The sequence below is a fragment of the Myotis myotis genome, unplaced genomic scaffold (assembly GCF_014108235.1).
Source record: "Myotis myotis isolate mMyoMyo1 unplaced genomic scaffold, mMyoMyo1.p scaffold_m19_p_5, whole genome shotgun sequence".
NCBI lineage: Eukaryota > Metazoa > Chordata > Mammalia > Chiroptera > Vespertilionidae > Myotis > Myotis myotis.
In genome coordinates, this window is record NW_023416357.1 from 91829842 (window position 1) to 91852443 (window position 22602).

The 22602-nt window shown below is 43.1% G+C and overlaps 1 protein-coding gene across 12 annotated transcripts in view; it reads right to left on the bottom strand.

Annotated features, from left to right (window-relative positions):
- Positions 1-8957: 8957 nt before the first annotated feature.
- Positions 8958-22602, bottom strand: part of MRTFB (myocardin related transcription factor B) — a 196429-nt gene continuing 182784 nt past the window's right edge. For 10 of the 12 annotated variants that reach the window (XM_036310141.1, XM_036310143.1, XM_036310142.1 and 7 more), the window contains 2 exons: positions 16550-16610; positions 8962-14573 (listed from right to left, as the gene is read on the bottom strand). In XM_036310141.1, the coding sequence (XP_036166034.1) occupies positions 14038-14573; positions 16550-16610 (597 nt within the window). In that variant the 3' untranslated portion in view covers positions 8962-14037. Of the gene's footprint in view, positions 14574-16549; positions 16611-22602 lie in introns of all 12 variants that reach the window. The other 2 variants (XR_004967653.1, XR_004967652.1) reach the window with 2 other exon arrangements.

Below are 22602 nucleotides of genomic sequence, written 5' to 3' on the forward strand. Positions count from 1 at the left end.
TCATACTGATTTTTTTACAGAGAGGAAGGGAGAGGGATAGAGAGTTAGAAACATCGATGAGAGAGAAACATCGATCAGCTGCCTCCTGCACACCCCCTACTGGGGATGTGCCCGCAACCAAGGTACATGCCCTTGACCGGAATTGAACCTGGGACCCTTCAGTCCGTAGGCTGACGCTCTATCCACTGAGCCAAACCGGTCAGGGCTTGATTTCCCTCTTGATTTCTCTTTGACCATTGGTTGTTCAGGAGTATGTTGTTAAATTTTCAAATATATTTGAGAATTTTCTAATTTTCCTCCTGTTACTTCTTTCTAGCTTCATGCCACTGTGGTTGAAACATCAATTTAGTCTACTTAAATTTAAGACTTGTTTTTGGCCTACACATGATCTAACCTGGAGAAGTTTCATGTCTGCTTGAGAAGAATTTCTTATCTACTGATATTGGATGAAAAGACCTTTGTATGTCTGTTAGGTTCACTTGGTCTATAATGTCATTCAAGTCCACTGTTTATTGATTTTCTGTCTGGGTAGTTTATCCATTGCTGAAAGTGGGGCATTAAAGTCCCTACTATTATTTGACTGCTTTTTATTTCTCTATTTAGTTTTATTAATATTTCTTACACATATTTAGGTGTTCCAGTATTGGGTACATATATATATTTACAGTTGTCATAACCTGTTGATGAACTGACCCCTTTATCATTATATAGTGAGTGACCTTCCCTATTTTTTACTCAAAGTCTTATTTTGACTGAAAGTCTGTTTTGTCTGGTCTAAATACCATATAGTTACCCCTGTTCCCTTTGGTTATCATTTGCATAGAACATCTTTTTCCATCTTTCACTTTCAGCCTGTGTATATCATGAAAGCTAAGGCAAGTCTCTTGTAGCAGAATGTTTCAAAATGTCGGATCTTGTTTATTTAAAAAAAATTTAAATATTTTTATTTTTCAAATATAGTTGACATACAGTATTATTTTTAGGTGTACAATCCAGTAATTAGACATTTATATAACTTACAAAGTGATCATCCCAATAAATCTAGTACCCACTTGACAGCACACGTAGTTATTATATTACTAGTGGCCCGGTGCACAAAATTTGTGCACATTAAAAGGGAATTAATTAGAGGCAATATTTTAATATTGCTATTTGCCCTATCTCTGTAATAGAAGTGTCAGAGATGAAAGAAAATTAGTAAAATGTATATAAAAATCTCCCTCCTGTCAGAGTCTGGGGCACGCCCCGGGACCCAGAATCAAGTCCCCTTCCACCCACATGTGCCTTGAAATTGCGCGAGACCCAGACCCGGCCGGTCCCCTTCCCGTCAAACCCTGCTGTGTGTGTGTGTGGGGGGGGGGTGCAGCCTCAGGTCCCCCGTCAAGCCCCACCGGGTGGGAGGGTGCAGCCTCAGGTCTTTTGTCAAGCCCCACTGGGTGGGGGGTGCAGCCTCAGGTCCCCCGTCATGCCCCACCAGGTGGGGGGGTGCAGCCTCAGGTCTTTTGTCAAGCCCCACCGGGTAGGGGGGTGCAGCCTCAGGTCCCCCGTCATGCCCCACCAGGTGGGAGGGTGCAGCCTCAGGTCTTTTGTCAAGCCCCACCGGGTGGGGAGCCACAGCCTCATGTTCCCCGTCATGCCCCACTGGGTGGGGGGTGCAGCCTCAGGTCCCCCGTCATGCCCCACCGGGTGGGGGGTGCAGCCTTAGGTCCCCTGGCCCAGCGCCGGGCAGGGGGCATGGTCTCAGTTTCCCCGGCGCAGCCTCAGGTCCCCCAGTGCCAGGGCAGGGGGGTGCAGCCTCAGGTCCCCTGGCCCCGGCACGTGAGGGCGTGATGACCATTTGCATATTAGCTCTTTATTATATAGGGTTGACTAATTAGTATATTCCCTATTTACTTTACATCCCATGACTATTCTGTAACTACCAATTTGTACTTCTTAATCCCTTCACCTTTTTCACACATTTTCCAAACACTTCTCCCATCTGGCAACTGTCAAAATAGTCTTTGTAGATATGTTTGTTTCTCCTCTGCCTATTTTTTTTTTTAGACCCCACATACATAAGTGATATCATCTGGCACTTGTCTTTCTCTGTCTGACTTATCTCACTCAGCACAATACCCTCTAGGTCCATCTATGTTGTTGCAGATAATTTCATGCTTTTTTATGGCCGAGCCATATTCCATGTCTTCTTTATCCATTCATCCATTGGTGGCACTTAAATTGCTTCAATATCTTGACTATTGTAAATAATGCTGCAATAAACATATGGAGATATGTCTTTTGGATTTAGTGTTTTGGGTTTCTTCAGAAAAATACCCAGAAGTGGAATTGCTTTGTCCTTCATTGTCTCTTGTTATAGTATTTGTTTTAAAGTCTATTTTGCCTGGTATAAGTATTGCTACACCAGCGTTTTGTTTGAGGAGCAACTTTGAAATCTATTTTCCTTCCCTTTACTTTTAGTCTGTTGGTCTCTTTTGATCTGAAGTGAGTCTCTTGTAGGCAGCATATGTAAAGGTCTTGTTTTGTTATACCTTCAGTCACTATCTCTCTTTTGATTGAAGTATTTAATCTATTTGCTTTAAAAATAATTGTTGATAGATATATGTATTTATTGCCATTTTAAAATTCATATTCTTGATTTGTTTTTTCCTTCCTAAAGAAAACCCTTTAACATTTCTTAGAATACTGGTTTGGTGGTGGTGAACTGCCTGCCGGCTCTGTGGGCCGAGGGTTCGCAAAGGAACAAAGGCCTCAGCCAGCACTTTTCCCAGGAGAAAGCTGCTCCTCCAGCGCTTGCCCAAAAGCCAGACAGTTCAGTTCCTCACCCTATGGCCCTGGCGCCTTTTGAGTTGCTGCCTGAGCACGGGAGCTCTAAGTAAGTCCATGCATAGGCCCTTTAAGAGGAATGCCTGGGACTCCAGCAGCCCTCTGTCTCAACCTGAATTCCCACTGGTCTTTGTAGCCAGCAGTTATGGGGGCTTCTCTTCTTGGCACTGCTGGAATCCTGGGCTGGGGGGCCTGGTGTGGGCTGGGCCCCTGGGCCCCGGGGCCTGGTGTGGGGCTGGGACCCCTCATTCTTCAGAGGGGATCTCCTGATTGGATCTCGTTTTGTAATCTATTCAGACACTCTGTCTTTTGACTTGGAGAATTTGTTTTAAATGTAAAGTAATTATGGATAAGGAAGGGCATACTGTTGCCATTTTGTTCATTGTTGTTTTTTTCTTCTGTTTTTTAAAAATACATTTTTATTGATTTCAGAGAGGAAAGGAGAGGGGCAGAGAGAAACACCAATGATGAGAGAGAATCAATGATCGGCTGCCTCCTGCATGTCCCCTGCTGGGGATCAAGCCCACAACCTGGGCATGTGTCCTTGACTGGAATTGAACCTGGGACTCTTCAGTCCAGAGGCCGACGCGCTATCCACTGAGCCAAACTGGCTAGGGCTCATTGTTTTCCTAATGTTATATAGTTCTTTTGTTCCTTTCTTTCCATCTTCCTTTGTGGTTTGATGATTTTTTGTTATCGTTGCAGTATGCTTTGGTTCTTTCATCTTTTGTGTATCTACTGTAGGTTGTGATTTGATGAGGGGATGTTGGTTTTGTCAAAATCTTTCCCTGCATCTCCTGGGATGATTATGCAGCTTTTGTACCATATTCTGTTCTTATCGTGTATCACATTAATTGATTTTCAGGTGTTAGATCAACTTTGCATTCCTGGTATAAACTCCACTTGGTCATGGTGTATAATGCTTTTTGTATGTTGCTGGACTTGGTTTGATAGAATTTTGTTTAGGATTTTTATATGTATACTAGAGGCCCGGTGCACAAAAATTTGTGCACTCGGGGGAGGGAAGGGGGGTCCCTCAGCCCGGCCTGTGCCCTCTCGCAGTCTGGGACCCCTCGGGAGATAACGACCTGCTGGCTTAGGCCTGCTCCCGGGTGGCAGAGGGCAGGCCCAATCCCTAGGTGCAGCCCCTGGTTGGGCTCAGAGCCGGGCCGATTGGGGAGTTGGGGCGCCGCCCCGTCATGCACAGAGCAGGGCAGATTGGGAGGTTGTGATGCCACCCTCAGTCATGCTCAGGGTAGGGCCGATTGGGGGGTTGGGGCACCGTCCCCTGTCACACTCAAGGCAGGGTTGATGGGGAGGTTGCGGCGCCACCCCCTGTCATGCACAGAGCAGGGCCAATCAGGGGGTTGGGGCAATGCCCTCTATCACCCACAGAGCAGGGCCCATCAGGGGGTTGGGGCGCTGCCACTCTCACACTCAGGGCAGGGCCGATGGGGAGGTTATGGCTCTACCCCATCACACACAGAGCAGGGCCCATGGGGGGGGGGCGGTTGGGGAGCTCCCCCCTATCAGGCACAGAGCAGGGCTGCTCAGGGGTTTGGGGCCCCACCCCCTGTCACACACAGAGCCGCAGGGCGGTCAGGGCGTTTGGGCGCTGCCCCCTGTCACGCTGATCCCGGTGCCGGGAGGCATATTACCCTTTTACTATATAGGGTAGAGGCCTGGTGCATGGGTGGGGCCGGCTGGTTTGCCCTGAAGGGTGTCCTGGATCAGGGTGGGGGTCCCCACTGGGGTCCCTGGCCAGTCTGGGTGAGGGGCTGAGGGCTGTTTTCAGGCTGGGAGTGACTGAAGTTCCCAACCGCTCCTTTTTTTCTTTTCTTTTTCTTTTTTTTTTTTTTATTCTGGGCCAGCTTTACCTTGAGGCTTGGCTCCAGCTCTTAGGCCTCCGCAGCTGACAGTAGGTTTCTGGCCTTTGCCTACAATGTTGCGAATCTGCTGGCTGAAGTCCAGCGGTATTTGTTACAATGTTTCTTAAACTGCCGGCTCAGAGGCCTGCAGCCGCAGGCGGGGAACGTTGGTTTCCTCCAACGATCCTCCATCACTGAGGCAAGCAAGCCTCATGTTAGTTTCAAGCTGCCTGGCTGCCGGCCGCCATCTTGGCTGACAGTTAATTTGCATATCTCGCTGATTAGCCAATGAAAAGGGTAGCGGTCGTACGCCAATTACCATGTTTCTCTTTTATTAGTGTAGATTCATTAGAAATATGGTCTTCCCCCCTGCCACCTTTGTGATATCTTTGTGTGGTGTTGGTATCAGGAAATACTAGCCTAGTTGAATGAGTTGGGAAATATTATCTCCTATTCTGTTTTTTTTTGTGTTTTTTTTAGAGAGTTTCTAAAAAATTGATATATTTTTTAAAATGTTTGGTAGAATTTGCCAGTGAAGCTATCTAGGCCTAGGTGCTTATTTGTTTGTTGTTTTTAAAATTAATATTCAATTTTTATACTTGTTAAGTCTAGTCAATTTTTCTATTTCTTCCTGAGTCAATTTTTGGTAGCTTGTGTCTTCCTTGTGTCTTATGTCTAAAATTTGCCTGTTTACCTTAGTTAACTAACTTATTGGCATGTAGTTGTTAATGGATTTCCTTTGTAATTCTTTTTACTTCTAAAGTAATCTTTTTTTACATGAAATATTCCCAACTCACAGAAGTCAACTGCCAGTAAAGAAATGTTAATGTAAGAAATTAAATAAAATAATCAATGTTAACGGAATAATCAGTGTTAAAATAATCAATGTTACTTTACACCCTCCACAATCTATTCCTTTTCTTTCCAGAAGTATTGTGAATCTTGCTATTGATGTGAATCCTTACCACCCGCTTTTATACTTTGCATCATCATGTATAGACAAATGCACAGCATTAGCGTTTTAAAATGTTACTTGAATTATGTAGGCTTCATGCTGTGCTTTCCTTTCCCTCAGCATTTCATTTCCAGGTTCTTGTACATTGTCATATTGGATTTAGTTCCTTTATGTTGATGGCTATGTTTAAACCGTCTCCCAATGAAAGGCAGATGGGCTGTTTTCAATGTAAATTAGTGTTAGTTCTTGCAAGTGATTGCCCGTGTGCATGTGTGTTTCTCAAGGGTATGTACCAAAAAAGGTTGAGTTTCTGAGTCACAGAATTTATATTTTCAACTTTGCTAGATATTGTAAAATTGCTCAGTGACTCTTGGGCTTTCAGATGCACTCAGGTGGCCACTGAAGCCCCAGGCTAGACGGGCAGTGTTTCATAATGAGTCCTTGTGTGTGGCCTGCTCAGCGGGCTTCCTTCGTTCACGGTGCCCCAGTCTTGTAACCCAGGTTCTGGTAAGAGTTAAGCCAGTAAAAGCTGTAACACTGATGCACTTAACCATGATGCAGTTACTTTTTAAAACCTGTGAGATTGAGGAGGCTGGAGAGACCCAGTTGGGGTGAACTTCAGGATGGACGTGAATAAGTCAGCCAGTCAGTTGAACTGGTATTTGAATGAAGACGGAGAGTTTTATGTACTGAGTCTACAGAAATGTCTGGGTTTCGGTGTGTCAGAGCTGGGTCTAAAGTTTACACTCTTCTTCCTTTGTAATTTCAAGCCAGTCATTTCCCTCTCTGTCCTTAGTTGCCACATCTAACATGGGGATGATAAAGGAGTCCCGAGTTCATAGACTGATAACTAAATGAGGTTATGCATATAAAGTGTTTGGCACAGGGCCTGGCATCATCTTGCTGCTATTCTGTCATTCTGCCTCCAGTTTCCTTCCTGTCCCTTGGTGCTGTGTACCAGGGGTGTGGAGGGGAGGGCAAGCAGCACTGGGTCACAGCACCTGTTTTCCTTGGTCTTCCCGTTGTAGCTTCTGTTTCTCTAGTGAATGTGATGTCCTGGCTCACTTTCCAAGTTGCTTAACAGACAACTGAAGAAAACAAGGGTACTTGTTTAAATAGCTTTGCAGACCTTTCCTCCTGCTTAAAGAAGTATTGTAACAAAACCACTGCAGCCTCACAGAAATCTGTGTGCAGACAGCTGCGTTTACCGTTCTGCTTAGTGTGACCTGGACTCCATCCAGCTGTGGGTGAGAAAACAGGCATATATTTGAGCCTCTGATGGGAAATACTTGATATTCTCAGGTATCAACCTGGGTAAAAACCCCTCCCTCTTCACCATCAATCAAAAACTTCAGCTTTGGCTCAGCCGGCGTGGCTCAGTGGTTGAGCATCGATCTATGAACCAGGAGGTCACGGCTCAATCCCCGGTCAGGGACATGCCCGGGTTGTGGGCTCAATCCCCAGTAGGAGTCGTGCAGGAGGCAGCCAATCCATGATTCTCTCTCATCATTGATGTTTCTCTCCCACACTCCTCCCTTACTCTTTGAAATCAATAAAAATATATTAAAAAAACATCAGCCTTGGGCAGGACAGTGCCAGCATTTGGATGCATGTGTCTCCTGTCTCTGCAGCACGGCGGGAGTGAGGACGCGGGAGTTACCACCTGTGGGGCCACATGCAGCGGTTCCGTCACCGTCATATCTGAGAGGAATTACAAAAGCTGATGCATGTCCCTGTTTTTTGTCTAGTTATACAATAATGGGTAGTTTTAATAACTTGTCATAAAATGAGCAGGAGAGATAGCCAGGATGTTAGGATGAGGTTTCTTTCTGAAAGTTACTGCCCATCAGAAATGGAAGATAAGCTATTTGTAGAAGGGGGTGAAGGAATGGTGATTTAGGTGACTTGGGGGAATCTTCAGGATTATGTGACACATGAAATTGTTCGTGACATTTAGTTTACATCTGTCCTGAAGTTGGTCTTGTGTTTTATTGTAATGTGGCCCAGCTGTCATTCATTTCAGCTATCACTAAGTGTGTGGGTGTCTGCATTTACAAATGCTTTGGTATTCACCTCAATTCTAGAGCAAATTGCTGTTATAAAGGTGCAAATGATGACTATGTCCAATATCTGAAAAGCTTTCGAAGGCCCTGTATTACCCAATGCAAACAGTTATCTATGGGTGACTCTAAGCCCCCAAGAACTGGGGTCCTTGAATGTGCGCCTGTCTCCACGTTTCCAGACAGTGTCTCAGCGCTTCCTGCGTGGATTGTCCTGCGACCACACTCCGGATCCGCCAGCGGCCTGGCGAGCAGGGCCTCACCTCGACCACCATCTCTCGTTAACTTGGACCTCTCCCAGGCTGCTTTCTCTGCTTGGAATGTCCTCTCCATGTTCCAACACCGTCTCTTCCTGGTCAGTCCCTTTCTGAGCGCCCGTCGGCATAATTTTCTCACCTCAAGGACAGGGTCTTGGCTGGGTAATAAGTGATGTTACAAATGTTTTGGCAACTTGAAAGCATCATCCACGTACTGGTCTGGTGAGGCCGTTATCTTGGCCTCTCAATGTCATGAATAATGAACATTTTGTTGTATTTAGGCAATCAGTGATCTTTTCTCTCTTCCTATGGTTGATACAACACCCATTTTCCTAATCAGATATTGATAATGAAAGTTGTCAATCAAGTTTACTCACCATTTTATTTCATCAAAGCAAGGAGGAAAATGCGAAGCTGTCCTCCTCAAAACTATTTTAACCATGGGGTTTTGGGTTGAAAATTAAATGTGTGTGTCTCCTGTCTCTGCAAAATTATCTTACCAAAATAATACTGAATTCTAAAGACCTTTTTATATGCTCTATAAAAACACCTCACATAGTTGCTTTGAAACTTGGCCAAATTGAAAGATTATCGGGGTCTTCCAGGAATTTCGTTGGAGCTGCAGTTATTACTATCAGAGCGTGAGCCAGTCTTCACCGTGCATGTGTATCTATCAACCCCCGGGGGAACTACATATTTATCACACCTTTTGTCCAGTGCTTCCTTATGATGAGGAAGAAAGAACATGATTTTGGTGTAAATCTTGTCAGGTTCCAGTTCAGCTACTACCTGTTTTCTAGTCTGCATCGCTGGGCCTGGGGGAGGGTTGCTCACTTGATGTGTGATCTACAAAATCCGCCCGATGAGTCCACTTCTGTGGTGACCGTCTGCTGTGACATGTGTCCTAAACTTGGTGTCTCCATCTCCCACCCTCAGGCCACAGTGGCTCTCCTCACCCATAGGGTGGCCTTTTCTCTGCATCGCAAGAATCTTAGTACATCAAAATGTTTTTTATTTGAGACACAAAAATGCAAAATTGCTGAGATATCAAACATTTTCTGATCCGCTACAATACTGCCACTATGTACAAAAGATCTGATGATAAATGTGCACACATATAAAAATACAGTATGCATTACCTATGTACAGTACATGTGCAAAACATATGGCATTCAAACATGATATGGAATTGATTTCAGGGGTGCAAACAGCAAATACAAAGGCATCATGGCTTTTCTTTTAAAAAAACAACATAAAGGCAATACATGAATGGACCCCCGATTGCCATAATTTTTTGTTTCTTAAATGAGTGCTTTAATAAGCAGGGCTCTGTAGATTGGTATTTTCTCTCTCTTTTTTTTTTCCCATAAAGTGAGATGCTAAGACATAATGTGACAATGAAAGTAAGAGAAACACCTATCACGTTGCAGTTCTATTGAAGCAAGAAAAGAAAACTAAGTTGTACGTAGAAAGGAAAAAACTTTGTATTACTACTAAATATGTACTATCCTAAACCAACAAAACAAATCTATTCTATTTTACATGAAAACGACAGAGAAATATCTACACCTCTGAAAATTATAACCTTAAATGGATAATACATTTTTGGGACTGATTTTTGAGATCTCATTAGTCTCAAATTTTAAATAAAAAGTGCCTCCTTTTGGCAAATACTTGGCAATGCCTTTGGTTCCTTTAAAGCAAGTTTGCATTACTACTGGTTACTTGAGGTTAAGTACTTTTGGTAAATACTAAACCCTTTCCTAAATGCTTCTTCCTCCTACCAAATCAGCAACTTTTCTTAGAGCGTAATGTAGAGAGGTAATTGTTACAAGTCTCGGTGATTCATGAACTTGGTTAAAGCTTCGACTTAGTAGTTGGCACAAAGCTCTGTTAAACACGACAGCTGTGTTGATATCGCCCCTGACAAATTTTATCTGATTCCAGACAGCACCTTGTAGATCTGAGATTGCCATCCTGTTGTCACAAGACTGTGACATTTTTTTCAATAACGATTCACAGAGCAATGTGTTCATGTGGAGGGTTAGAGTGCTTTTGTAAACATGTGCAGCTTTTTAAATTACAGGCCGCGAATCAAAGATTTCTGGTAGAAACCCTTTGCAATGATGCATTCCCTCGAATGCTGACAGAAGGGTGAGCAGGGAAGAACATACATTGCCATGCAGACAGTCACTTCACACGTAAAAATGTAGCCTGGAAAGATCACTGAGCAAGATCTCCGAAGTTTGAGAAGGAATTAATACATCTGAATTATTTTCCAGTTTTGACTGAAGCCACTTGTAAAAGATGAGCTGAAATGCAATTAGGATGCTCTCCAAACACACATGTCCGCACTGGTAAGCTGTGTTTCTTGATAAACCTGACCTTCCAGTTAATGTTTTTGGTAATTTGGGCTAACTCTGTGGCCTGAAGGGCAGTGGACAGTCCCTTTGGTATTCTGCTCTGCTGCCCGTAGCCAGGATTCATGTTTTTGGTGATGGATGGAAAAATGGAGGGTTATTGTGAATGTGGTTAAATGGACCCGTGCTGCTCGGCTGGTAGACTCCTGATGACTATTCTCCCTAAAGTTCTCTGAAAGTCCCCAGTGGTGCTGGGTGCTCCCCCCCTGACTGACAGCAACTTGGGTGAGGCTTGCCACCAGGGGGCCCCTGGGAACAGCGTGGTGTGCACTGGGTGCTGCCAGAAAGCTTTACCACTTCCCTCCGGCCACTGTGTTGCGGACAGTAGAGGGACTGTCCCATCACTTGGGACAGCTGTCTTGTCAGCTGTTGTGGCCGGCCGGTGGGAATTCTGAAAGGATGAAGCAGGCTGTGTGACCTGGAATGATCTGGGGTTGAGGGTGAGGAGGCCTGCGTCAGCTCTGGTGACAGAATGGGTGACATGCTCCTGACACAGCTCTCAGTTGCTATCTTATTACCTTCACTTTGCTTACAAGAGGCGGCGGTGTGGAGGCAAAACCAGACTGCCTTGGCCACTATTCTTAAACGGCACTTACAAAAGTGTCAGTTACATGGGTCACAGGACTGTGCAGTTTTTAAAAAGGAAATTTAAATAAGATCTCTTTAGTATTATAAAAATATTCATATAAAACAAGCACAAATAGTATCTGAATGAGAAATTCTATGAATTCAGAATACATCTGTGTACAAATACGTGGCAAGTACTATACAGTAGATTGCACATTTCAGGAAAAACACTAGAACTTGAACCACTAACACTGTCCCTAGTTTTCTAGCACATGCTTTGCTGAAATGTACAAGATGACCACACACTCTAGACTCCCAAGACTGTGTAAGCAGCTTTGGCATAACGTCTGTGCATCCCACCCCCAGGACATGACTGCATACCTATATACACCAGAACGGTAACTTGATACTACTGTGTTTCAGGAATATTTAGGGAAATAAGACTGGATGTGAGAGAATACATTTCTAGGAGTTGTTTTCTTGGCAATAGGATATTCTGCAAGATGATCTACAGCAGTACCTGTAGCAGTACCTCCTCTAAACTACATATCTGCAGACGAAAACCCAACCGGCTGTTCTGACTTGGGCTTTAACCCTCACCTCAAACAACACAAACAGTCCTCTTTAACACACACCTTTCCCCCTGCATTTACCCCTGAGTACAGTGAGTTGGGGCAGAGGAGCCTTGATTAGAAGGTCATCTTTGGTCATGTCACATGCTGCACACGCTCTGTGTCCTCCCTCTAGCCTGGAACATGTAGCTGGGACCCTACAGATGCCCAGCTTGCTGCTCAGGCCAGGAGGGCCCAGCGGAATGGTGTGAGTAGGTGGCTGGTAGACTTAATAACTGGACTCCTTGCCTTCCTTCCTCCTAAATGAAATGCTGGTATGTGAAGAAGTGAACACAGATGTAAAGTGGGCACATTAGCAACACAGTCCAAAGAGAGGAGGCTAATGAGGCGGCATTCTTTGCACTGCATGTTTGGAGAGCAGCCTTCAACAGGGGGCTAGGAAACGATCTAAGCTCACAGCTTGGAAAGATGGAAACACAAAGTTCTTCAGCGAGTCGGCAGCACTAGCTGTTCAGTTGCCTTCTACAGTCCCGTTGATGTCTGGTGCTAATAAGCCATTTAAATCTGAATAAAGATGATGCTTAGAGTCCAAGTATGGACCAGATAAGCTCCAGACAAAAACCCATCTCAAAGACTTGCCCAAAGAAAGTACCTTTCTGAGTCCACAGCCCTGCCCCGGAGACAGGCCCTTCTGAAAGGAGTGACTCGAAGATGCACGCTGTGCCCACGACGGTGACGGTGACACTCCTGCGGGGTTTGGTCAGACAGCAGCACGCCAATTTCTAACAAACTACTCACCGCAGACTACACTGCGCCTACCGCCTCTGCCCGGAACCATTCAGACGCACTTCAGGCTGGGAAGGGCCAGTTAACAGAGGGCTCCAGGGTCCTGGGCGACTGAGTTCTGGAAAAACCGACTTTTCTTATATGTAGTGAAATTTACAAACTGAAATAAAAATTTGAAATAAGATCAGCTCTTAGGCAAAACACAAACCCAGAAATGATTCGCAAATTCTTTCCAAATAATGGGCCAGGTTGCCTCTACATGTCACCGTGGGAACAGTCACCAATGACCCAGAGAGCATCTTGACCCCAGGGCTCACACAGGGGAGGTGGAGAGCACGAGTATTATTTAATGAAAACCTCCACACTTTTTGGTAGATTTCAGTTTTTTTTTTCAGTTTTATACATTTTGTCATATACTTAAATGACTATTTTGAAATCATTTTAGAAATCCTGTGATAGTTGGCATTTTAGAAAAATCTTAAGAAACTACTCAACAAATGTGATAACTTTTTGTCTATATAAAAAATGAATAAAACCTCCAGTTTTTCAATCTTCGGCTTGAAAATATAGTGAGAGCTCAGGTATGACATCCAGTTCCGAAACTGTAAAGCAATGACAGGATGAGCTGCTGAAGAGGCAGCCAGAGCGGAAGTCCAGAGGCCAACTCGGCGACAGGCTCACCTGTAACCGGGTGGGAATGTCTGGGAACGACAGACTCCTCCCTTGCCTTTGCTTTGCAACTCACCAGCTCAGAAAGATATTTTACACTAAAGCCTTTTCTTGGTTCTTTGAGATGGGTCTGGTTACCTGAAAGTTATTTTTTAAAATACAGAAATACATGTGTCTCAAGTACTCTAGAAATATGTGACTTATTAAAAGAAGTAGGGCCACTGGATACCCAATTCCTTATCCCCACGTAGGCTGTACAAATCCCAACATAGCACAAATATATGTCTAATTTACACGTTAAGTCAATCTAACCAATCCAGAGGATTGCTAGCAGAATTTTCAGTGTTACCAATAGACCCAGACTTTTTACAGGGGATTGTTTATGAAGTATTTTGAAGACATTGTCTGGTTATAGTGAAAGAACTTTCATTTACATTTGGAAATCTAAAGTAAGATTCCAAAAATCACAAAATAAACTACAACACAAAAATATTACATTGGTTTCTGAATGGAACCAAAAGTCTTCAGCTGGAAGCCTTCGCCGCCTGGCTGGTGCGCTCCGCTGCCCTTGATCCCTGCTGCGCCTTGGGCCGGCTCGGGCCCCGCTAGAAATACGGGTGCGGTGGTCCCTCACCACCCTCACACGAGCGTTCTTGTTTGAGTGGAGCTGTCTGCCTTGTGTTTAGGGCCTGAAAGTGACCACAGAGGTTTAAATGTAGCTGATTACCAGAGAATCTGCATGTCGTTATCCTGCACACATTACTCTATGTTTTTATCTAAAGGTGCTTTTTATTCTTTACTGAAGTCTGGAGAAACAGAGGTCTTCTTTGACTAGTGGTTTTTCAGAAGGCCCTGTGCTATATTAAACGGCAGACATTCACTGCTGGGTGCAATGAAACGTTCTCAAGCTTGGTTTCCAGGCTGTGACCATCTATTCGTTTTTTTCTGTGACAACATGTTTTCATTGCAATGATGCAACTATAGATCTGTCTCTAAAAACTGACCTTTTAGAATCGTCTTCTTAAACCTCGTGAACTTGGATGAGAAATCTGTGGTGTTAGTCCCATGGCAACGGCAGGTCTTGGGGGTCTAGAAAGTCAGCAGAGAACATGCTTGGGGCAGTGGCGCTGAGGGGAGTGAGTCCCGACGACGTGTTAGGCATGGTGATGTCCAACCACTCCATGTTGTCCAGGTTTGAGTCAGAGAGGTCGAGTGACAGACAGGGAGTACTCGCGGCAAACTGGGCCTCGGCGGTTTCCATGGGCGAGTGTGAGGGGTCCAGCATGCTCGAGTGGCTCAGCAGGTCGTTCTGGAGGTCCTCGATCAGGGAGAAGGGCTCTCGGTCCTCGCTGCTGCTTGGTAGTGGGGTAATTTCATTGGCTGAAGGTAAAGTCCCATCCAAGAAAGCTTCCAGTTGGTTCTCTAAGCTGGCAGATAAACTGCTCAGAGGTTCTAAGGATATGGGCGGTGCCATTTGGACTTGGGGCGGTGGCCGGGACACCACTGTGTTGACTGGCATTGTGGTGATGCTGGCTGTCACTGGTCTCATTTTGGAAATAGGAGAAGGCTCTTCCTTTATAGGGAGGGAAATTTCTGTGCAAAATAAATAATTAGTAAGTAAACATTTCCTACTATGTACATTTTTTATTAATTACGGAGTTATTTTACTATTTTGTGACGCCTTAATACACAGCCCATCTCAGAAGTAGGAAGAGAATGCTATTGGCCCCTGATGACCTTTAGGAAGATGGATCATTTTAGTTAAACATTTACGTTATAGCATTCTGACATGCTTTCAGTTCCTTTTAGTAAGAGTAAGCATTAAAAGCAATTACATCCCACCAAGTAGGATGATGTTTTTAGATGATCTGATCATTGGGTCCCATCTTCAGGCACTGTAGGTTTAAGATAGGGCTCATGTCTTACTCTGTACCACAAATCTGCGATCACAGCAGCACACTACCCTAAAGTGAATGTGAAAATGCGGGCCCTGCTTAATGAATGATCTAACTATATTTGTTCTTTTTTATCATTATATTTGAACTATGTGTCCAGTTTAGCCATATCCATTCTATATAAAGTTCTGGAAAGATACAATGCCATCGTATGACCTGATTTAAGATGAGGTGGGCGACCTTATGTGTCTTGTTTTTTTCAGTTTATATAAAATCTTGAGGATTTGGTAAATGTCTTAAGAAGCACTAATTATATGTTACTCCTTGCCAGATCATGTCGAAAATTAACGGACCAGTGTTCACTTAGCTCATATAAGAGAGTGAAAAAGATACTTTAAAAATATATATGAGAATCTGACTTGATTTCATTTATATACAATACACTAAACATTTTACTTAACAGCTCTTCCAACTCAGTGACTAGGCTGCGTAAATAGGTGAGACAACACTGAAGATTCCTCTCAGCTGTGTGTGTTTCAGGACAGTTCACTTCTCATGACCTGTGAGTCATCTCTAGAATTGTTTTGAAAGCTCAAAGTGCAATTTATACTTTTAAGTTCAACTAGTCTTATAATCAACTACTTAAATCTCTCATTATTACTAGTATTAGTTTATAATAAGATGAAATAATATACTCTATTAGATACTTTGCCATAAAAAATCATTTCTTTTAGAATATAACTCATTTCTAAGTTTAGGCTGTAAAATTATTCTTTTTAATCACTAAAAAAAGTATTTTAACCAGATTTGGCAAAAAGCATTTTTAAAATTTTAAATTCAAGGCATGGAATATATGTTTCTCGAATTTCCATAGTTTAGCTATATCATGAGTTTAAACAATTTTGTGAGGCCGATATAGTTATTCGCAAAAAAAAAAATGCTATTCACATATGTAGATCTGCTGTCAAATATCAAGAATTTTCTATATTATGTCAAACACTCTGACAAGATCATTAACAACAAAATCAAATAGTACCTGGCATGAGTGGAGAAATTTTGATAACTATTTAAAAATCTGAATAAAACTTCCTTCACTGGTAAATTTAAGACTACTTTAAAATATTCTAAAATAGCATTTGAATTTTTGAAGTACTTATAAACTGAGGCAGAGAAATACTTGATTTTTTTGTGTGGTTCATATCCCTTACCCCTTTTTAAGATGACACATTGTAAAATTGAAGATTTTCATTTATATGTAGGAAGTGTTTTAGAATTGCCTTTTAATATTAATCAAGTTATTAGACCCTAAGGTAGGTGACTTGGTTGTTACAAAATTAACTCATGAACTGGAATATTTTTATCCCATTGCAATGACTGATAACACATGGAGCAAGTTTTAAAGTTTTCAATGTGGAATTTATATCTGTCTACTTGGCTATTTTGAGATGGTTTGTCTTTTTCAGCCCGTATATATCTGTGGGTACATCTAATGTTATCTTAGTATTTTAACCTGAAACAATGGCCTTCCCCCATTCATAAGTAAGTTGTATTAATGGCCTAAATGTAACAGATTTTAAAACAGGAAATGCAGTTAGAAGACTATGTAAGCTCTAGAGGAAAACTTTCATATCCTGTGATAAGGGATTGGGGGTTCTGATGTGACTTTTCACCTACCTCCACTCTTAATGAGGATATCAAAGAGGTCGTCCATCTGCTGACTGTGTGCATTGGAAACCTACAACCAAGGAGAATATAAATTAGCTTTCTTTCATGCAAACCAGGAAGTGTTATACAACTGGGAGCACCAAAGGACCTTACGGAGCAGCTAGTTCTAATCAATCACTTGATCATTTTGAAAACACTGAGGTCCCCTGAGAAGTTAAACCATTCTCCCAGGTGTTACAGCTGGTGAGCTGACAGAGCAAGAATGGGGCTGATACCAGCTCAGATGACTTTTACACACTGAGTGCATTTCGAGAGGTTTCTCATATTTTAAAAAATGTTTTAACTCACTTGCTTATATTCTGATAAAAATATAAAGTATGTATAAAGGTGACCATCTATATTTTCAGCTTTATTGAGAGTAAATTAACATACAATAACCTGAAGTTATATGAATTATACAATTCTATAAGTTTTGAAACATGTACACATCAGCAAAATCAAGATAATGAATATTCTATTGCTCCTAGCTTCCTCATGCTTCTTTGTGATAGCACCTCCTTCATCCCTAGGCGACAATGACTTGATTTCTCCCATTACAGATTAACTTACATGTCTAGAGTTTTATAGAAATGGACTCATATAGTGTGTACTCTTTTTACTAGTAGAGGGGGTGGCTTCTTTACTCAATAGGAATTTGAGGTTTATCCATGTTGTAGATTATACCTTAGGAATAGTTCATTCCTTTTTATCGCTGAGAAGTTTTTTATTTTAAGAAACAGAAATCTGATTGGGTTGTTCCTACATTTTGGCTACTACAGATAAAGTTGCTATGAACATTTGTGTACAGGTCTCTGTATTTGTGTGTAAATACCGAGGAGTAGAATGACTGGATCATAGGGTAGGTGTGTGTTTAACTTTTTAAGAAATGGCTGTTTTCCAAAGCAGTTGCACATTTTACATTTCCACTAGCAATGTACGAGATTTCCAGTAGCTCTTCATTCTCCTCAACACTTGGTACAGTCAGTCACTTTAATTTTAGACAGCTAATGGGCCTGTAGTGGTATTGCATCGTGGAGTTAATGTGCATTTCCTAATGACTTGATGTTGCATCTTTTCATGTGCTTCTCTGCCATCTGTGTATCTTTCTTTGGTGATGTGTCTGTTCAAATCCTTTGCCTATTCCAGACTTCTTATGCTTACTGTTTTCATGGTATATGTTTTTTGAACCATTTATTTTTAACTTGTGTCTTTATATTTAAAGTATGCTTCTTGTAGATGCACACATTAGTTATCTATTACTCTATTATAAAACTTCTAAAACACTTCGTGGCTTAAAATGCTAGACAGTTATTATCTCGCAGTTTCTGAGTCAGGAATTTAGGATTGGTGTAGATGGGTAGCTCTGGTTTGGGGTCTTTCATGAGATTGTAGTCAAGATGTTGGCCAGGTTACAGCGATCTCCAGGCTTGGCTGGAGAATGTTAATTTTGTTTGTGTATCTACAATGTTGAAGGCAGTTTATTTATTCCTAAATGGGAACTTTTTTATACTTCAAGAATGATTTTAAATATAATAATGTAACATGCAATAAACATAAATATCTCACAAAAAACTATTTTAAACATAATGTTACATGCAGTGAACACCAATTCAAGAAAAATGATCTTAAATATAATATTACATGCAATAAACAATATTTTAGGAAAAAAGGATTCTAAGTATAATAATATTACCAACACTGTACTAACATAGTATGATATCACAAAAGTTGTAGGAAATATTAAAAATCTGCAAATAACAGGATTACTTCTATTATATTCTAAAATATTATTTTTCCCCCTCTGGCTCTATTTTTGTTCATCAGTTTATATTGTTCATTATATTCCACAAATGAGTAAGATCATGTGATATTTATCTTTCTCTGACTGACTTATTTCACTTAGCATAATGCTCTCCAGCTCCATCCATGCTGTTGCAAATGGGAGGAGTTCCTTCTTTTTTATAGCAGCTTAGTATTCCATTGTGTAGATGTACCACAGTTTTCTAATCCATTCATCTGCTGGTGGGCACTTAGGCTGTTTCCAAATCTTAGCTATTGTAAATTGTGCTGCTATGAACATAGGGATGCACATATCCTTTCTGATTGGTGTTTCTGTTTTCTTGGGATATATTCCTAGAAGTGGGATCACGGGGTCAAATGGGAGTTGCATTTTTAATTTTTTGAGGGAACTCCATACTGTTTTCCACAGTGGCTGCACCACTCTGCATTCCCACCAGCAGTGCAAGAGGGTTCCTTTTTCTCTGCATCCTCGCCAGCACTTGTTGTTTGTTGATGATAGCCATTCTGACAGGTGTGAGATGGTACCTCATTGTCATTTTGATTTGCATCTCTTGGATGATTAGTGACTTTGAGCATGTTTTCATATATCTCTTGGCCTTCTTTATGTCCTCTTTCGAAAAGTGTCTATTTAGGACCCTTGCCCATTTTTTTATTGGATTGTTTAAGTTGTATGAGTTGGAGAATGTTCTTGTAAAGGTGGCTCATTACATGACTGGCACTGGTGCTGGTTGTTGACAGGGGCAGGGGTGTAGGGGCTTTAATTCCTGTCCCCAGGGTCTCACAGCTCACATTCCCCCACAGCCAGCAGTCCAAGAGAGAGCAAGGCAGGAGGAGTATGCCTTTTATCACTTTGTTTAGGAAGTCACACACCATCACTTCTGCCAATTCTATTCCTTAGAAGCTGGTCACTAAGTCCAAACTAGGGAGTAATACCTAAGAATTTGTAGACATATCTTAAAACTATGACACAGCATATAGTTGGTTCTGTTTTCTTTTTTCATCCATTCTGATAATCTCTACAATTGTTTTCTCTACTAATGTGTCTTGTGTAATCATTGATATGGTTAAGTTTACCATTGTCTTGTTTCTATTTATCCTGTTTTCTGTTCCTCCTTTCCTGTCCTTTTACAATTTTATTTTTATTTTTTAAAAGCTATACTTCTTAACTGTTATCTATACAATATACATTCTTAATTTTTCATAGGCTAAGTGTCCGTTTGACCAGTTGCTATGATGCACACTAACCACCAGGGGGCAGACTAAGATGGCTGCAGCCACGGAGCTGGAGCGAGCAGGAGGCTTGGGTTGCCCCTGGCGATGGAGGAAGCCAAGCTTCCCGCCTGCCCTGGCCAGCCCTTAGCTCTGCTCAAGGCTACAAAGTTTTAATTATAGAAGATAAATAAATACCAGAAAAAGAAAAAAAGAAGCAAAAAAGGAGAGGCTAGGAGCTTGGGTCGCCGGGGGGCGTGGCCAGCCTGAAAAGAGCCCTCAGCCCCTCACCCAGGCTGGCCACACCCCCATGGGGTGAGGGTCCCCACTGGGGGGCTTGACCAACCTGCAAACAGCCATCAGCCCCTCACCCAGGCTGGCTAGGCACCCCAGCAGGACCCGCACCCTGATCCGGGACACCTTTCAGGATAAACCAGCCGGCCCCCACCATGCACCAGGCCTCTATCCTATAATATAACAGGGTAATGTGCAAATTGACCCTAAGAGCAGAACGACTGGGAATGACTGGTCACTATGACACACACTGACCACCAGAGGGCAGACACTCAATGCAGGAGCTGCCCTCTGGTGGTCAGTATGCTCCCACAGGGGGAGCTCTGCTCAGCCACAAGCCAGGCTGATGGCTGCCAACACAGACATGGTGGCGGGAGCCTTTCCCGCCTCCTCAGCAGCGCTAAGGATGTCCAACTGCAGCTTAGGCATGCTCCCCGTTGGCAAGTGGACATCCCCCGAGGGCTCCCGGGCTGCCAGAGGGATGTCTGACTGCCAGCTTAGGCCCGATCCCCTGGGGAGCGGGCCTAAGTCAGCAGATGGACACCCCCCAAGGGGTCCCAGAGTGCAAGAGGGCACAGGCTGGGCTGAGGGACCCCCTACCCCCAGTGCACAAATTTTTGTGCACTGGGCCTCTAGTATATATATAAAAAGCTAATATGTAAGTGTCTGACTGTCTGGGTAATGACATCACGTAGCAATGCCCGGCTTCCTCTCCCTAGCAACTAGCCTCCTTGCAGTTTCTTCAGCCCAGGAACATGACTTGCTCATAGTCAGCGGATAGCAAAGGTCAATGCTTACCTTGAGCCAGCCCTGTCCATTGTTTTTATGCATCTAAGATAACTGATCAGAGCAATTTTCTTTTCCTCCTAAAGGCACAACCACTGGCACAAGACCATGGAATCCCTCTTGTTCCCTGCATACAATCTCTGTGTGCTGTAAAAGAGGTATGTGTTTCTCTATATAATTTCTCTCGCCTCCTTAATCTACCTACAGTGGATTTCAGGTAACCCTTCTTAATTCTTGTCCGTTGATTCTAATCCTATATAATAAAAGAGAAACATGTAAATTGACTGTCCCTCCGCTACGCTCACCAGCCAATCAGGAGAGTATGCAAATTAACCTGACAAAGATGGCGGGTTAATTTGCATACACAGGTGCTGAGTGGCCAGGGTCCCGGGGACATCCTTGGGACCCAGGCCGCTCCTAGCCTGTAGGCCCGTGCATAGGCCCTGAGCAGCCGGGGTCCCAGAACACCTCTGGCCACTCTGGGCCTCTTGGTGCAGGCGCCAAGCAGATGTTCCCGCCCCGTGGCCGCTTGGGCATGCGCTGGTACCAAGCGGTGGCCCACACTCCCTAGCCCAGTGCCCATCACAGGGTGAATAGGCCAGGCCACGTCTCCCCGTGATCCCAGGCGAAGAAGCCACTCTGCTGACCAGCCTGCACTATGGACCTGTTCGGGTGGGTGGTAAGAAGTCCGGGGCCTCTAGCCTGCAGCCACAGGAAGTCTCCCTCTCCCCAGAGTTAGGAGCACCAGCCCAGGTCCACCCAGCGCCCAGTCCTGACTGCAGGGGTGAGTTTCTGCAGGCTGGGTTTGATCCCTAGGCATTAGCAGTAGGCGACCAGTGCCTTTGTTATTGCTGTGTGTCCAGGTTTTAATTGGACACATGCCCGGCGGTCCCAGGCGCCAGCTTAGCAAAATCTTTTAGGAGGAGAATTCTGTCGGGGTTTCCTCAAATTCCCTCAGCCACTACTCACCCCTCTGTAAAGATGCAGAACAAGTGAGGCCCCTTAAATAAAAATCAGAGGTCTCCAGCAACGGTGGGCCTCTCTCATCACAGTCATTTGGACTGGATGGCATTTGAGTATTTATCTAGGCACCATGACAGGGAACACACAAGCTCAAGTCATGATCTCTGCCCTTAAATAATTCACAATCTTATTAGAGCGGGTGGATGATAAAAGTGCTGTAATGACATCAGAATGTAAGGCAACAATACAGAGAGGAACAGAGGCAATTGCTAGGATGATTTTCCAACAATTAGTACAAAGAGTATGGGATCCCTTCGTATTTTAAAGGAAACTGAGTTCCATGTGAACTGTGTAATATGCTATGATATCTGAGGCACAGGACAAGGGAGGCCCCAAGGGTACTATGCTTTGATATTTGAGTCATTCTTTATTGTTCAATGTGATTTATTTCTGCACGCCTGTTTTATAATAGTTAAATTACTAGAATAATACATCTTGCTATAAAATATTACTAGAAGAGCAAATGATCAGGTGACATTTATTGTTATTTTTTATAAATGAACACAATCTCTGGTATGCTAAAGTGATAGGTATTATAGAAATATTCACACAGGGAGACCTACAGTCTTGATTACAAGTGAGACTTATTATCACAACCTAAATGTATTGCTTAAAAAAAAAAAGCAGGGAGCCAACTAGAAACTGAACCAAATATAAGCCCTTGAAGGGCAAATGTAAATTGGATAAGCTTTGCTATTACAAGAGCAAGAAGAAAAAATTCAGATGCAAGAATGAGAAGCACATTGCATCCACTCTAAGTTGCTGTTAAAGAAAAAGAATGATATACTATGAAAATACTTAACACATTGTGTACCGCATAGAAATCTCTAAGACATACGCCAGAGATCGCACGTTTTTGGGCAAACCGCACGTTACTTAAATCATCATTATGCACTTTAGGTGTTGTTTTT